General features: G+C 41.1%; 1 protein-coding gene across 1 annotated transcript in view; it reads right to left on the bottom strand.

Annotated features, from left to right (window-relative positions):
* Positions 1 to 6176: 6176 nt before the first annotated feature.
* Positions 6177 to 17500, bottom strand: part of LOC121962843 (phospholipase A2 inhibitor and Ly6/PLAUR domain-containing protein-like) — a 20433-nt gene continuing 9109 nt past the window's right edge. Inside the window, exon 5 of the mRNA XM_042513154.1 lies at positions 6177 to 6325. Within this exon, the coding sequence (XP_042369088.1) occupies positions 6177 to 6325 (149 nt within the window). The remainder of the gene's footprint in view (positions 6326 to 17500) is intronic.

Here is a 17500-nt window from a genome sequence, read left to right on the forward strand (position 1 = left end):
GCCACTGTTTCTTTGTGGTTCAGACAGACCAACACGTTTAGCCAATTATATAACATATTTTGCTATATATGAAAATACTTGAATACACTGAAGACATGAATCTTCAAGCTCAACTAAATGACATAGGCATGTCATATCCTGTACTGGTATTTTTCAAAATAAGTTTCTCAGAAAGCCTTAAAAATTGGCATGGCAGTGGTACTATGTCAAGTTTTACACAACTTAAATTATTTACACTTCTTGCCTATAGGTAAACAGGTTTTAGACACACAGTAAATAAATGTATATGAGTAAAAGGATGAGAGTGTCGGTGTCCAGTGGATAGAAGAGCCATAATATTGGGACACTCCTGATAGGACAAAAAAAGAAAGACAAAGAAAATTTCTATTTAAGTTTGGGATTTAAACTTTCAGAAATCTCTCATTAGTTTCCATAATATTTTGGGTGATGCAAACAGAAATGATCATGTTACCATGAACTAGCTGTGAGCTTCAAATGAGCTTAAGTTCTTCAGAATCTATGTACGTAATTCAAATGAATCTGAAGGCTATCTGCTATATTTAACTTAAAACGTGTCAGTGTGGTTCAAAGGGATAAATGCTTTGAATCACAGCCTTCAGGATTCTGACCTATAAAACAGCCCCGTCCTGTCAGTCTGTGAAGCTAAAATTAGCTCAAGCAGCTACAGAGTAGAGCCGTCAACAGGATCATTTAGTCATTATCAGCCACACTGCTCTCTGGTAGATAAAGGTAAGAATGAGAAGACAGAAGGAAACAAACTCAGAGTAACATATATATTACACAAGTGTTAAAAAAAACACTGACACCTCACAAAGCTTAGGCAAAATATACTAAACCAGTAAGGGAAAAAAACAGAAAGTTTGGGTGGTAATATTTTATACCGGGGAATATGGTATGTGACGGTTTAAGGATGTTGCGTTTTCACTCTTGACAGAAACAAAATAGAACTCAGCCAAACCATCTTACTTACTCTTGCTAGTAATGTAGTTAGTAAGACCACGCTTCTAACAATCACCAGTTTCGGTCTGGTTGAAATAAATCATTAATTTACCAAGTAAAATGTAAAAAACGTGACGTTGTTCCACATAAAATCCATGTCTGCTGTTGCTGGCCACTGGTTGTTTACAGTCCTGTAACTTATCCTTAGCTGCATGTTGCAACAGTGCTGTGCACTACATATAATGAGTTTATTAGAACGAGGAGTGCCTGTATTTATAACAGTATTAAAAAGCATACCTCTGGGATATCTAAATGCCCTGGTATACTGTAATTCTGTGATACCGCCCAAGCCTAATAGAAACACCTATTTTTCTTACTAAACAGAGAAATAATGAGGCCTAATTGCCTCATTAGCTCGTCATAAAACACAACCTCGACAGAGAAAAATGGAAACTCATCCAAACCTTCTTGGTTGCTCTTGTTGGTAATCTAGTTAGTAAGTCCACTATTTCAACAATCACCAGGTCTGGTTTGGTCGAAATAAATCCTTAATTCACCAAGTTAGATGTAAAAAAAAAAAAAAAGCCATTATTTCCCATAGTCCTGTCTTGTGACACTGGCTGCCAGGTGTTTACAGTCCTGTCACTTATCTTACAGTGTCTTTCAGCTCAGCTGCCTGTTCCACCAAAGACTCAGCTGTTGTGGTGTGTGCTGTGCACTACATACAATTAATTTAATAGAGAGAGAAGTGCCTGTATTTATGAAAGTATTGAAAAACATGCATTCAGGATTTTGAAATACCCTGGTATACCATAATATCATGATACCGCCCAAGCCTAAAAATCAGACAGAAATAAAGACCAACAACCTAGAAAAAAAAAACAAGAAAAACAGGAATGATAAATGAGGAGTGTGTTAATATGAGGACCCACTCAGCAGGTGACCTCCAGCCCGTCTCCTTTAACGCCCCCTCTCCCAGTGTGGGGTGACCTTCACTGGCTGGCACAGTCCCATCGGGGGACAAGAGGCAAATAAACCACTGCCAAACCGCAGTCCAGAGAACAACACGGTTGCTGTTGATCTCTTCATTAAAAAGGGAAAAGGTTTGGATGCGTTGGCTATGGCAAGAGGAGACAGAGATGAGGAGTGAAAATGTTAAGGGAGGGAGGTTTCTTTGTGAACAGTAGGTCGCTTTCAGAAAATGTCACGCTGTAAAATGTCACACTTCCCTCCTTATCCCCATTCTCTTCCTTCTGTCTGCACTCAATTTGTCTGAGCCAGGACGAGCTCAAGGAACACAAAGGTTGGATTTTTCCTTCTCTTTCCTCAAACAAACGCGTACTGTAGTGAGACCAAGAAAGTAACAACGCAGGCCAGGGTTGGCATAGGTGAATATGCGTATTTATGCTGGAAAAAAGCCCATCTGTCCTTTCAGTCTTCCCACATCAGTTTGTTTGAAGAATTTAATCATTTTGCAAGGAGAGGATCAGAGATGAAGTCCTGTGATGAGAAGTGAAATAAACTGAGAGGGATTAGGTGGATTGTGGATGTAATGAAACTGGTCCTGGTTGGCCAACAGACAGGCATGAGCTGATCATTTTGTCATGGATAATATGAAACAGATGGGCAGGGCTCAGTTTCTCAAATTATCACTAATTCACAAAGATTTCACAAAGTACAGACTAGGACTGGGTAAAAACATATGTTTTTTGAGTGATTTTCAGTTGTTTCCAAAAATCTGATACTAGGAAATTTCCATCTGTCCTTTTCCTTTGTGAATGTGTACATTTACATGTGATGTCATGAGGCTGGAACAGTTTTATTTTCCTTGGTGGTGTATTTTGGTGTATTTATCCCATATTTTGTACATTAAGCAATTTAATGTTCAAAGGAAATGTAGAATAAAAAGAAATAGTTTCAAAAGATAAATTCTCAGATGCACATAATTATGCGTGATTGCTGTTGAGCTGATGTCATTGGGAGAGGAGGCGTGACTAAATCTTTCAAAATCAACTTGAATTAAATTAACAAAAAGTGAATAGAAGTGTATCTGAGAGTAAGGGTGTCGGTTTTGGTTAACTTTGCTATGGAGAGGCAAACACCAATTAACTGGTGACTAGTTAGGTCATTTTTAAGAAAGCAGGGGTGAACTAAAAAGATAGCAGTGACAGAATCCATTTTTAATCTATAAAATGAAAATGAAAAAGAAATAGTGAAAACTGCAGACAAAAATTTCTTAAACCTCAAGGTCAAATCTGCAAATTTCTCATTTTTTTCTGACCAAAAATCCAAAACCTGAGAAAAGCAGCAAGTATAAACATTTATAAGCAAATTACTGTTGCTTGGTGAAAGACAGGTAATCAATAAGAAAACTCATTTGTTGATTTTTAACTAACTTAACTTCAACACAAAATTTTTACTGAACTAGTTTGAGCTGTTCCTTATTAACATTTTTCCAATCATGAAAAATAGTTAGATTTGGAAACTCCAGGTGCAACACAGAAAATAAAATTATAATATGTTATGTTTGATGTTTTTAGTTTTAAATATACAGCAGGCTTCAGCACCCACCAGTTACTCATGAATAAATGATGACACGAACACTTAAACAGCCCTAACAAAGCACGCACGCACGCACACACACACACACACACGCAGCCTCCATTAGCATTTAGAGCAGCCTTTCCAAAGCAACGGGAATAATAAAGAGGGTTGAGGAGTTAAATGGCTTTTCATATAGCTACTCTGCCACAGCGATAAAGCTCATTAAATGCCTGGCTTTGACCCAACTGCACAAAGAGGACGTGGAAATGAGTGTGTCATTCTGTGTGTGTGTGTGTGTGTGTGTGTGTGTCTGCAGCAGTTCTCTCTAATGACACCTGGTCAGGGTGTCTACCTGTCTGAGACTCACTGCCAGGGGAAATAATGTCTGGAATGTTCTTTATAATCTTTAACTATGTAATTAAATATTCTTTATGTCTACTGTATAAGTTGATCTTATTTTAAAAGCTGCAGTAATGGCAAAACCAGTAAGTTTTTTTTTTCATTATATAGAATTGATATATTTATCAGACAATATCTGAAGATTTTCTTAGCATATCTCTGTTTAATATGATTGTTAGCAAGGACTACTGATGTAAACAAACTTTCTAAAATTCATAATAGAGTGTATTTAGAGGTTGTCTAGTCTCTACTGGGAGCTGAAAATCGTTGCAGCATGTAAACTGTTTTGACTATGCTCCTAAAAGAATCCAAATCAACCAACCCTTCAGGGTTACCACACATTTTTTACCAATGATTTTCAAAACCTTTCCATAACTTTTTCATTATATATTTTGCCCCATTTCCATGACGTAATGTAGCTTAAAATGGGTGGGTCTATATCACAATACAGCCATATGTTATTAAATCGCACTGCCCAGGCATTTGCAGATAAGCAAAATGCTTGTGCTTTCTAACTTTACTCGTTCAACAGACATTCCCACCGCCAAATACGTACCTATGCTAACAGACCAGAGCGACACATACATTCACTTCACAAAACATCAAGGGTGCCCCCCTTTTTAGGGATAGAATGCTACTAATGGATGTCAATACAATTTGACATATTTTTGTGACTTTATGCGCATTTATTCCTTGTAAAATACACCTTTGTGTTGTAGACATGTCTATTATCTGTTTTGCATCCTTTCCATAACCTAAAAGTATGCGATATCATCGTTGACCACTATCATTTCCTATCATGAGAAAAATGCAAAAATGCTTTTGTTAAGCTGGTATGATTAGAAACAAGGAAGTTCTGAATGTCCACACATGAATTAAAGTCCCGACTGGTACAGAGAAGGGTGGGACATGATAATCATTTCATCAACAGCACACACTTCGAGACCAGGCCCCCAGGAAGTGCGCCACCCTCATCTGTATCCAGACTTCCTTATAATACATCCATGTTCGAGACAGACTGTGCTAAAAGACATTCAAGATTGTGCACTTGCTTGTTCAGACAAACAGTGATATACACACCCATGCAGTTTTTATGGATGAAACCATTTTAAAGAGAGATTTATGTTTCATCTTTTCCAGCCATTCCCACCAGCCAACACTACCTCTGGGTTGTATGGGCTTCTACCAAGACAATCAACAAACAAAGACAACCTTGCCACTAAACATTAGCCTGGCCATCACAAAAGCCTCCACGCGCCACACTCAGACCCCTCCTCCTCCTCCATCGCCTCAGCAGCTCCTTGTTTAGGGGTTGTGGAACCAGCAAATTGGATTTTCACAGCTCCACTCTGCTTAGCATAAACTCCATGCTCATCCTATTCATGATGTAATTTGTCTGCTCTGGTTTTCAAAGACACACAACTGGGGCACAGGGTGCTTTAATGGCCCCGAGCTGCGTCCTCATTAAGGCTTTCTGCTGCACATAAAAAGAGAATTCTGGTGGAATAATAGAAGACGATGAACACACTTCATACATTCGAAAAGACACAGTTCTTGTTTAATTGTCCCAATGTGACATTTCTTATAATTGCGCTACCAAAGCTGTGCAACCTAGAAATTACATACTTGGAAAATATTTTGGTTTGCTGTTGCTTTGTTAATCACTATTTGTATTTTAACAACCCCTTTTTCTGATTTTCTGAGTGTGATACTGATAGCTCGTTTCAGAAACATTTCACCACCTAACTGAATCATTTAAGCCTCTCTTTCACTCACAAAATATAGTTTCAATTTAGTTGATAACACATTAGATTCACTTAGACTGCAAGTACAAATTTCTAAACTTCGTGATCAGTTTACTGTAGTGCCATCGTTTTATTTCAAAATAGGGGTTTTCTTACACAATTTTAGCCTGCAATATTCAAAATACACCACAGGTTTCAAAAAGGGAAACTCTGCCTCTGCTTTCTATGATTTAGCTGATATTCTAGCAAATTCAGTGTAATTTATTGTTCAAGAGAATTCATTGTGTCCGTGTCTACTCTGTGATGTGTTGGCAGCTTGAAGAACAAAACCGAAGAAGCTGGATGTGAAACGCATCATCTGATCCAAATAAAATAACTTCTACTATTTTATCTCATGCAGAAATACAGAAGAACCTCTAGAGATGTGCTGTGCTTTAAGCTGTGAACTTCAAAAAACAGAAACAACATAGAGTTTGGCAGCGCCGCTAGTCAGAGCCGTGAAAGCAGGAGAGAAGGCCATTAAAAATGTCAGAGAGGTATGCAGGGAAGTGCTGCAGCTTGGACGAGGGCGAGCAGCTCATTCAGAGCCGATTTCCAGCCTGTTAACCCAGGTTTCGGTTTGCCAGGACTCTGAGGATTACACAGCGTTATATCTGGCAACATGAAGCCTCTGGATTCTGCATCAAGTTTAAGAGAAGGGGGAGATGTTCTTTACTTCAAATCATGAGCATTTAACTTCATCTCCCACGTAAATTTAGAACAGAAGCCATTTTGATGAGGTGCACCTGAACCTGATCTGTCTCAGCAGATAAAACGAGGACAAAAAAAGCTGACACATGAATGATGAGATCAACGAAGCATTCCACGTTTTCATCATCTTCAGAAACTTATGCAACACGTCTGGCTTTAGGTCTAACAGCACCGGCCTCTCACGCTACTCCGAGGAACAACAATCAAGTGCTTTCAAAAAATCTCCACTCCTGCGTCCAGCCGACTGCTGGAATGGAATCCATCTTCATAATTCGCCGTGGCAAGCCATTACTTTTCCAAAGCACAGTCAGGCTACGTAATACAAAGCTAGCATGCTACATTATTCCCATGGGGGTCGTGGCGCGCTGACTGCCAGTATAAATGTGTGGTTTGGCCGCTGGGTTAGCGCGGTTAACCAGGCGCTCTCTGTTTTCAGTCTTGGCTTGGGCTGTCTGTCAAACATCAGTGAACATGGAGAGTAATGGAGTGTTTTGGAAGGTCTGCATGTTGGCCCTAAGTGACGTGACCCTCCAGCCCTCCCACCCTCTCACCTCCTGGGTCCTCTTTAGAGGTCAAAGAGGGTCAGCCATGGTATTTTAAGTTATGTAAAACAAATCTTGCATAATGACCAAGCATTATCCTGATTTAACTTCACTTTTTTCATATTATTTTATTGGAAATTGTATTTAATTCTGATGTAATTCATGTCTTATGAGTATTCCATTTCCTTTTTCACTGTTAGATTTTCATATTTTGCCTTGATAAAGCTCACTTAGTTTTCAACGAAAGTGCTCCATAAATAAATATTATTGTTGTATTACACTATTACCATTAGTGTTTCTCCAAGCTAATACCAAAAATGAAGTTAATTCACAAATTTGGAAAATAAAGGAAACAACTGTCTCTTTTCAGTTTAGTTCTTCACAGGACACTAAGGACACAAGATATTGGAATTTTTTTGCCGATATCCAATATGCAAATATATATCTATATAACTCATCTGGACAATAACCGATACCGATATTGATATATCCACTTTTTTCCCAACTAATTTTAGTGATCACCAAGTCTTGTCTGTAGTGGAATTAACATCACATTATGTAAATGCTTATCAAGATGCCCCACAAGCAGATGGAGACATAAAATAAAATGCTTTTCAATGTATGTAATATTCATTTAATGTGCAAAAAAAAAATAAAAATACCTCAATTAATGGTTGTTGGTTTTTTTTACATGTTCACTTTGTCAAAAAACAAATAAAGAAGTAAAATAGAATATCGGTTTGTCATACTGGCAGAAATCAGCCAGTTAGCCAATTCCAATATTTAATTTTAAAGCCAATATCAGCCAATACCGATGATGTGCTGATATTATGGTGTATTTCAAAAGGATAGTTTTCTGGTACATTTTACATCTTTTTTATTGTCGACAAATCCATCAAAGGATCTCAATAAATGTTACTACTTTGAATTTATTGATCCTACAAATATTGTGTGTGTGTGTGTGTGTGTGTGTGTGTGTGTGTGTTTCCAAAGCCTGATATATATATCATATGCATCTGTGTCACTGAGCTGAGTATTAATAAATTATTAAATTAAATTATTATCCATCTACATTACGTAATGTATTTACTGGCTTCATGGAGCACCGCCATCTACAACGCTGCCACCGTCACCGTAATTGTTGTGTGAAACTTTTGACTTCTCTTGTGCCATCTATTGGATGTGATCATAAAGGACATATGGAAACATGTGGGCAGTGATATTTACAACATTTAAAATAGATGCATCTATTTTCATATATATAGCTAGTAAAAATGAGCCTTACTACAACACTGGTTTCGATCTTAATTGGGATTTCCTGACAATATGAAATATATGTGTCTAATAAGGCAAACTTAATCCTCAGTGTTGTTGCAATAGTAATCCTACTCACGACATCCACTAAGAGGATGACTCGTGGTAATGGTATTCAAGAGGAAATGCTGAGAAATGATTGAATGAAAACCTTCACTTTTACCACATACTTTCCATATATTATGCAACAGTAACAGTGAATTCAAACAGTTTGGCTGTCTCAGTCACTTGAGGACAAAGCAAAGCTAAACAGAACTCACTGTTTATGTAAACCACATTCCTGACTAAATTAAAATGTACCGTCTCAGATTGTATTGGCTTTTTATTGGTAGCAGAGGTTAATTTAAATGCCCTTGTCTGGCCAAGGTAAAATCATACTTGTTAAACTCCATAGGACCTCCAGATAACCCTTATATCATATACCAGTTTTTTAAATAAAACAATAGGGTCTTCCATTTAAAATCCAATCCCAGTCTGCTATGAAAGTGCTTATTGCTTCACTGGGTTTGTCTGCAGGTGATCAGCAAGCCCCAACAGCTCTGCTATGACTCAGGATAAACAGATGGAAAAAAGAGAGAGACTGAGAGAAGGAAGGAGAGAAGAGGGGATGGTGAGGAGGAGGAGGTTGGAAAGAGGCGAGCCAACAAGATGATGGAGGGCTAAACCAGAACACAAACATGGAGGTTATTAGCATAAACTGTAACAGTGTCGGCAAAGTTTGTGCAGCAGTCTGAAAACAGAACTACACACCACAGAGATAGACATACACAAACATATTATGTGCATGTAGGCATTTGGTACAAACTGCTGTAATTAAGGTGTAATAAAAACTCTAATGATCCCTGAGGGGACATCCATAATGAAACTATTTTGCATCAGTAATTATGTTTTGGAAGGCATGCAATGCAGCTGCAATACATTCACTGCCAGCATGTTTTAGCTGGACATTCCTTCATGTAGCAACTACGTTATGGTCTATTTTATGTAAAAAAATATATTTCAAAGTTGAGGAAAAAGAAAGACACTGTGGTTGTGGTCAATTAAAATGTAATCTATCAAACCAGTATGCGATATACAGAGCCTGGTAAATCAAGGGCAAAAATAATTCAATGGTTTCCTTCAGGAACTGATTTAGTTGAGGTAGTGAGCCACACACATCCTGAAGGATCCTGTCTCATTATCTATTTAGATAGACTGAAGTCTAGACAATAGCCACACTCATTAAACATACAGCATGCCTTTGCTCATTTGTGTGAAGGTTAAAGGGATAGTTCACCCAAAATAAAAATTCAGTCATCATCTGCTCACCCTCATGTGGCTGAGCGTATTAACAGGCTGCATGCAGCTCTACAATCAAATCAGAGTTTACCTATTTTAAAGTTATTAAGTATACATATATTGGAAAATAAAAATTTGGCAGGTCAGTGTTGATATTGTGGCAGGACATCAATGTATGGGGTATGGGGAAACACAAAGCATTTATTTTTGTGTTATAGAGCGCAAAATGCTCTATAAAAAGCGTAAGTAAATTTGTTTTTTTTTTCATGTACTTTACTAGAAAAAAATGAACTTTTAATTAAAATTTATTTAAAATATGAAAATGTGAAATTAATTATTACGGTACCGTTATCTGTTGTCGACCATGAGGAGCAGGTAATCATCAGCTCTTAGTATCGGCTGAAAAAAAATCCACTATGTATCCCTAGGGGATACATCATTGTTTAACAGTCAAAATAAGGAGTAAATCCTTAATCTCTGTTCACAATCTAAACAAAACCATAATAAACCTAATCAGCTCATTTACATTAAATGAACAGACACTGTTTATTCTGCATTGCAATAGACTGCACAGTGGTATATGTTCATCTGAGTTATAGAAGCCAAAGCTGGACAAGATTGCTGAAAAAACATCCAAAGTAGTATCAAAGATGCATGAAAGAATAACAGTATGATGGAATGAATTCAGTTTTAATGGCACCGAAATATCCAAGCTGCTAGCCTGCTGCTAACAGTGTTTTTGCTTTTCAGAGCCCAAACTTATCATCAATGAGCTGGAGAAGACATTATCCCAACACCTGCTGGGAACAAAGATGCATTGTGTCCAAATGTGTCAAAGTCAAATAATTAGCTTATTAGCCAATCCACCAACCTGACACACACACACTTGTCACTGCATGTTTGCTAACCTGCTGCTTCCTTTGCTGGCTTTGAACATCTCCTCTGAATATGACAAAAGTGTCTAATAATCATTGTGCAGCATATTTCCTCTCAAACAGGATGTCCTGATCATGTTTCCCTGATCCCAAACTGAGTCTTTTAATAGTGAGTATCTGCTGGTACAGAGTTTGATACGATATCTGGTATTTTTCAACACAATACAGCTGCACGCACACGCACACACACACACACACACACACACACACACACACACACACACACGCACACGCACACACATACACACACACACACGGGGGTAATGTCATTACATTTGTGCTCTGCAGTACAGTCCCACCTAAGCAGCAGCAGCAGCACTGCCAAAACCTGCACCTGAGTCCTGGGACCGACTCCAAGACTGTGCACAGCTCCTTTGTGTGCCTTTTTGTTTGGAGGCAGGGGTGGTGTGTGTGTGTGTGTGTGTGTGTGTGTGTGTGTGTGTGTGTGTGTGTGTGTGTGTGTGTTCATGTACATGTGGCTGTGTGTATTTGTTTGGCAGGAAGAGAAGGCACACTGCACCAGTTTTTGAGTCTCCAAAACAGACTCTTCTTTACTGACAAGTTAACGCTCTCTCAGACTCTTTCCTACTGACACATTTTTTATGAGATCATTCCAGAAAATCAATAAAGTAATATGCACTGTGCAGTTTTTATTTTTTTATGCCTTGGCACTCATAAATGTTAATAATCATCCTACCTCCCTACAGCACAAACAGGAGATGTGAAGGGCAACAAACACTACCGGCTTACAACATACATCAAAACAGCAGCCTCTATTGTCTTTTGATGTAAGCCTGCAGGCAGCGCCTTGATGTGCATCCAAAAAGCAGAAATTGTATCACATTCGCTCCCCTGATTGGCTCATTTCAATTCAGTGACTTGACGTCTTCTGTCTCTATAGCATGTCAGATGTGTGCTACGAGACAACATATGACATGACGTGAGACTTCACAGCCAGTGTGTGTAGTATTCAAGTGTGTGTCCACACTAACCAGGCCAAATTTGAATGTAAGGTTGGCTGATAATATCATGCGTAGAAAGACACGATTGAGAGTTTCCTGCAGCATTTATATGTATCTATAGTTTTTAAAGGTGTTGCTTGTAGTTGTGTTATGCCATTGCAGGCAATGTTACAAATCATTTAGGTCCTAATTATGGTAAAAAGTGGGTTTACAGGAATTTTGCATTGATGTAATTCTCTGAATGAGCCAAAAACAAACTTTCCCAACATACTGTACATTCATACATGCATACATATAGTAAAAGGGCTATATATGATATATGATTGATTTTGAGCTCATTCACCAATAGTGTAATGAAGGACTAAAAGATTTAAACATTTCAGTAAATTTTTTAATGAAGGTGATTTCTTTGTTTCCCTGGCACAAAAGAGGGAACAATTGAAAGTAAATAAATAAACAAGAGCAATAACCAAACATCGGTATCTGCTCTCAGCTGAATTGTTAGTTTAAATATTGAATCAACGTTGGCCAAGAACTTTACAATCCCTAACTGATATGTAAAATAATTTCTACTATTAAAATTAAAATTCACCCCTATTTGAAAGGACTTTTTTACCTGGAAAGTTGTAAAAAACAAACAAAAAAAAACAGGGAAGGTGAAAAACACCAGTCTCTATTTTGGTGTGGACCAGGAAAACTAGGCTTTTAGAGAAAAATGACTTCAGCCTGCTCAGACACGCTCAAGGGTTGTCTATAAGAAGCGTTAAGGTGCCAACTTTGTGTCTTTTTGAGCTGCTCTGCGATCACTCAGTCTGGGTGTCAATATAACGGACAACACAGGTGTCGCTTACGTATATTTTATTAGACCACAGTGACTTGATTGACGTCTCCATAAATCAGTGCAGCAATAACTGTTCACGTAGCATTTAATACAGTTGCAGTATTTTATATTGGTAGACAACAGAGACAGTGCAGTACAACATGTGTCCTAATGCTGGACACGTTTGCTGCGATGCTCAATTCTGTCTGCTAACAGACAGTTAAAGGAGCACAGATTTAATGTCCTATTGTTTTCATGGTTCAATGAAGATGGAGAGCTTTAAGAAAGCAGGAAGTATGTGTATGCATGTTGTTTTTTTACACATTAGATTTAGTAAACTTAGAGTAGATATGGTTGCATTGCAGAGTCTACACACACATTTCTAAAATTCCTTGGCATTTCAGCTGTCCTGCTTGTGTTACTTTTTATTGGTTTACATGAGTCATTTCAGCAGCTACACCTGTCATTCATCTAACAATGTAACATGTCTATAACAGGCTTTAGCTAGCTGCATGTCTGTAAAAAGCTCTTTAAACACTGTACTGTCACCAGCTGGCCTACTCATCTGTTTTAATTCCCTGAGGATTAAACTGATATCTGAAAGTGAATGCTTTAATCTCGGGTGGGTCCCTGTCGTGTGGGTGTGCGGCTTAATCACGCATTTCAACTGTCACATCTGCAAACCCAGATTGCCTCTGGTGAAACAAAGTAATAATCTCAGGCCCGTTGAGTGTTTGCAGAAGAGACGAAGGAGGTTTATGCTGAAAGCACTCAGGTGACATTGTGAAAAATGAGGTCAAATTTAAGCCACAGAGTTTTAAAGTGTGGGCTTTCATTGCTATCTGAATATATTCAAAGGAAAGCTGAATGATGTCAAAAAGTTTCATTCCTTTATGCATCAAACCTGCTCTGCTATATAAAAGCCACAATCTGTCATTTGTGCCCCTGAGAGAGTCCAAAGAAAATGATGAAGCTTCTTATGGATCTCTGGGTGTTTATGTTTTTGTTTATGCTTTATGTTCACCTGTGCGTGGAACCAGTCTGTCAGACTTTGAAGGTTATGCATTACAGCTGCACAGTATGTCTGATGAATTTGTTAAATACTGTGATGGTCAAATGAAATTAAATCAAAGCTTTGTTTTCACTGAGAGAAATGTCTTTAAACTACGAAAACCAAAAGATCAGCATCGCTGCAACATATACATTCCTGGGGAGGTGCAGTGTAGGGTATGGGTCTACACAGTGCCTACGCCTGTGATACTCAACCATGGCCCCAGGGTCATATCTAGCCCCTCACAGGATGCCGAGTGGCCCCCCAACAAATATCTAAATCACAATAACAATAAAGTGATTCACAATGGGAATTGGTTTTGTACTTATAGTATACATAAGGTGCCAGAGTGCATAAAAGGGCATCAAAATAGAGCTTATTTATCAAAAAAAAAAGTGCCAGTGGAGGATCCCCCACACCTCCTGACAGAGGTCCTGGCTAAGCCACTAATGTCCAAAAATCATAAAAATGTCCTACAACCCTAGAAACATCTTAGAATTCTAGAAATGTCCTAAAATCCTAGAAAAATCCTAAATCCTACAAACCTCCGAAAATCCCATCAGTGTTTCCTCTAGGATTTTTTTCAGCAGCGGGGGCAGGCTCTCCAGGGAGCCGTGGTGGCGTAAACAAATGACGCTTTTTAAAGGCTGAATGTAAAAATAAAAAATAATAACAAAAATTCAACAATAAAATAATAAAAACAATAAATAATAATTTCTTGATGGGGCTGTAATCAGTGGCAAAGTTTGCACCCGGGCTCAGAACAATGGATTTTTCTTGGTTTTTTGTAGAGCAGCTCTAAGGCTCTGTTGTATGGAAATTCCCCAAGAGGTGGCCCGTTGATGCTCAGCAGCATACATGCTGCAAGGTGATCCCCCTGCAGCCTGTTTCTCAAGTCAGTCTTCACCTACAAATAGAAACAATAATGCTAGGGGACGACCAAAATTGTCAGGGGGGGGGGGGGGGGGGGGGGGGGGGGGGGGGGGGGGGGGGGGGGGGGGGGGGGGGGGGGGGGGGGGGGGGGGGGGGGGGGGGGGGGGGGGGGGGGGGGGGGGGGGGGGGGGGGGGGGGGGGGGGGGGGGGGGGGGGGGGGGGGGGGGGGGGGGGGGGGGGGGGGGGGGGGGGGGGGGGGGGGGGGGGGGGGGGGGGGGGGGGGGGGGGGGGGGGGGGGGGGGGGGGGGGGGGGGGGGGGGGGGGGGGGGGGGGGGGGGGGGGGGGGGGGGGGGGGGGGGGGGGGGGGGGGGGGGGGGGGGGGGGGGGGGGGGGGGGGGGGGGGGGGGGGGGGGGGGGGGGGGGGGGGGGGGGGGGGGGGGGGGGGGGGGGGGGGGGGGGGGGGGGGGGGGGGGGGGGGGGGGGGGGGGGGGGGGGGGGGGGGGGGGGGGGGGGGGGGGGGGGGGGGGGGGGGGGGGGGGGGGGGGGGGGGGGGGGGGGGGGGGGGGGGGGGGGGGGGGGGGGGGGGGGGGGGGGGGGGGGGGGGGGGGGGGGGGGGGGGGGGGGGGGGGGGGGGGGGGGGGGGGGGGGGGGGGGGGGGGGGGGGGGGGGGGGGGGGGGGGGGGGGGGGGGGGGGGGGGGGGGGGGGGGGGGGGGGGGGGGGGGGGGGGGGGGGGGGGGGGGGGGGGGGGGGGGGGGGGGGGGGGGGGGGGGGGGGGGGGGGGGGGGGGGGGGGGGGGGGGGGGGGGGGTTTGGGGGGGGGGGGGGGGGGGGGGGGGGGGGGGGGGGGGGGGGGGGGGGGGGGGGGGGGGGGGGGGGGTATTGGGGGGGGGGGGTGTGGGGGGGGGGGTGGGGGGGGGGGGGGGGGGGGGGGGGGGGGGGGGGGGGGGGGGGGGGGGGGGGGGGGGTTCTCTACCTCATTCTCCCAGGGGGGGGGGGGGGGGGGGGGGGGGGGGGGGGGGGGGGGGGGGGGGTGGGGGGGGGGGGGGGGGGGGGGGGGGGGGGGGGGGGGGGGGGGGGGGGGGGGCTTAGGGGGGGGGGGGGCTGGGGGGTCGGGGGGGGGGGGGGGGAGGGGGGGGTGAAAGGGGGGGATGGGGGGGGGGTTCATACATTTGTTTTTTTACTGGGGGGGGGGGGGGGGGGGGGGGGGAGCAACCATGTGCTCCATATTTTAACACTTTGAAACCTGGACTGACATCACTTTTCTTGTGCTGCATTCAAATGCCTTTCACAAGTATTTAAACCTTTGAACCCTGGGAAAATTGCCTTGGTTTCTTCCCCAAAAACGAGGGGGAAAATGCAAGCACCTTGGCAAAAAACATCTCAGAAATCGCAAGAAATTAGGAGATTTATGAAATTCTTCTTTTTTTAAAAAAAAAAAAGCTGAGGAAAGGTCTCTTGAGAACTATGTTTAAAGTCATCATATTTATATATTTAAAGTTATTTTTATTTTTATTATTATTAATTTTCTTTTTATGCTAATTTTCAGGTAATTTTCTGGGTCATTTCTTCATAAGTTGCTCTTTGCCACCTTTCTAATGTTTTTGAAAGAAATCAAGCAAATTTGCCCAGGTTTCAAAGGGTTAACTAGAACATTGAGTATTTTAAAACATATCCTCCATCGATCCATCCAAAACTGCACCTACTGTGCTGCGTGGTGTCAGGAGGGAGAATATATCAGAATATCTTTGGGAATAATATGCAAAGTTATTCATAGTTTCTGTTCAAAGACTTTCTCAACTTTGGGGTCAGGACCCGACATGCAGTCACTTCATATGCACATGGAGTAACAGAAGATAATAAGTTCACAAGATGGGTTTTACATATCAGAATTTACATATAAATTATTTGAAGCTTCTTTTGCACTTGAAATTGAAATATATTTAACTCCTAAATTCACATGACTTTTTTCCTGCATAACTGCACATGACCCAAATACAACCAATTATGCAAAGTTTATATTGATATTTCATTAATGTTAGTATTGAAGGCAATTTGAAATCCTTTACTAAATGTTTATTGTATCTTGTGAAGGGCTCATTGCATGGGTGAAGTACACTCTCATTAGAGAAACATGCAAGTCTCCTTCATATATATTTGACTGCCACAAAAGCCCAGCAGCACCTCTACCCTGTTGTCTTGTTTTACTAAATTTGTTTTATTGTGCAATGAAATTATTATTTAACCTTAGGTGACTAAGTCTTTCCATGCATCTGGTTGTGCTTGTTGGAAATATTTTTTAGCTGCTATATTTAACACCATGATTGATCCACCATCTGTGCTGTAGTCACAACACCCCAAGCACCCTGAAGATGTTGACCTTGTTTTTTCTAATCAGGTGATCTGATTTTTATCTCCCTTTTCCTTCTCATCAACCATCTCATCAAAGAATTCTCAGTTGGGAGCTTTTTCACAGACTTCATGAATTCTTGGTAAACAATTAATAATTCTTTTATCTTAACCTAAGGACTGATTAATAAATTCGTGTCTGGGGTAAGCCAGTTTGTAGTTTTGGGAGCACTTTGCTCACAAATGAGAAGGAAAACATACGTTAATCAGTACGTAACACAAAGAATAAAGCCACCATAAAGGATTGGAGATCTGCAATTATGATGCGTAAATCAAAGATTGTTTTGTTTAATTATTGATTTTTTTTATTATTGGGGCGGGATTTTGGAGAGGGAGGGGGGGTTGAAAAAAATAATTTTAATTTTTTTTTTTTTTTTTGTTTTTTTTTTTTTTTTTTTTTTTTTTTGTTTTTTTTGTATTGTTGGGGTTTTTTTTATGGGGTGTGTTTTTGGTTTTTGGTTTTTTTTTTTTAGGTTTGTTTTTGTGTTTTTTTGGGGTTTTTTGGGGGGGCAGTTTTTTTTTTTATTTTTTTGGGGGTTTTTTGTTTTTTTTTTATTTTTTTTTTTTTTGGGTTTTTTTGTTTTTTTTATTTTTTTTTTTTTTTTTTTTTTTTTTTGGGTGGTTTTTTTTTTTTTTTTTTTTTTTTTTTTTTTTTTTTTTTTTTTTTTTTTTTTTTTTTTTTTTTTTTTTTTTTTTTTGGTTTGTTTTGGGTTTGGGGTTTTTTTGGGGTTTTTTTTGGTTTTTTTTGGGTGGGGGGGGTTGGGGGGGGTTTTTTTTTTTTGGGGGGGTTTTTTTTTTGTTTTTTTTTTTTTTTTTTTTTTTTTTTTTGTTTTTTTTTTTTTTTTTTTTTGGTTTGGTGGGGGGTTTTTTTTTTTTTTGGGGGGGGGGGGTTTTTTTGGTTTTTTTGGGTGTTTTTTTTTT

The sequence above is a fragment of the Plectropomus leopardus genome, chromosome 3 (genome assembly GCF_008729295.1).
Source record: "Plectropomus leopardus isolate mb chromosome 3, YSFRI_Pleo_2.0, whole genome shotgun sequence".
NCBI lineage: Eukaryota > Metazoa > Chordata > Actinopteri > Perciformes > Serranidae > Plectropomus > Plectropomus leopardus.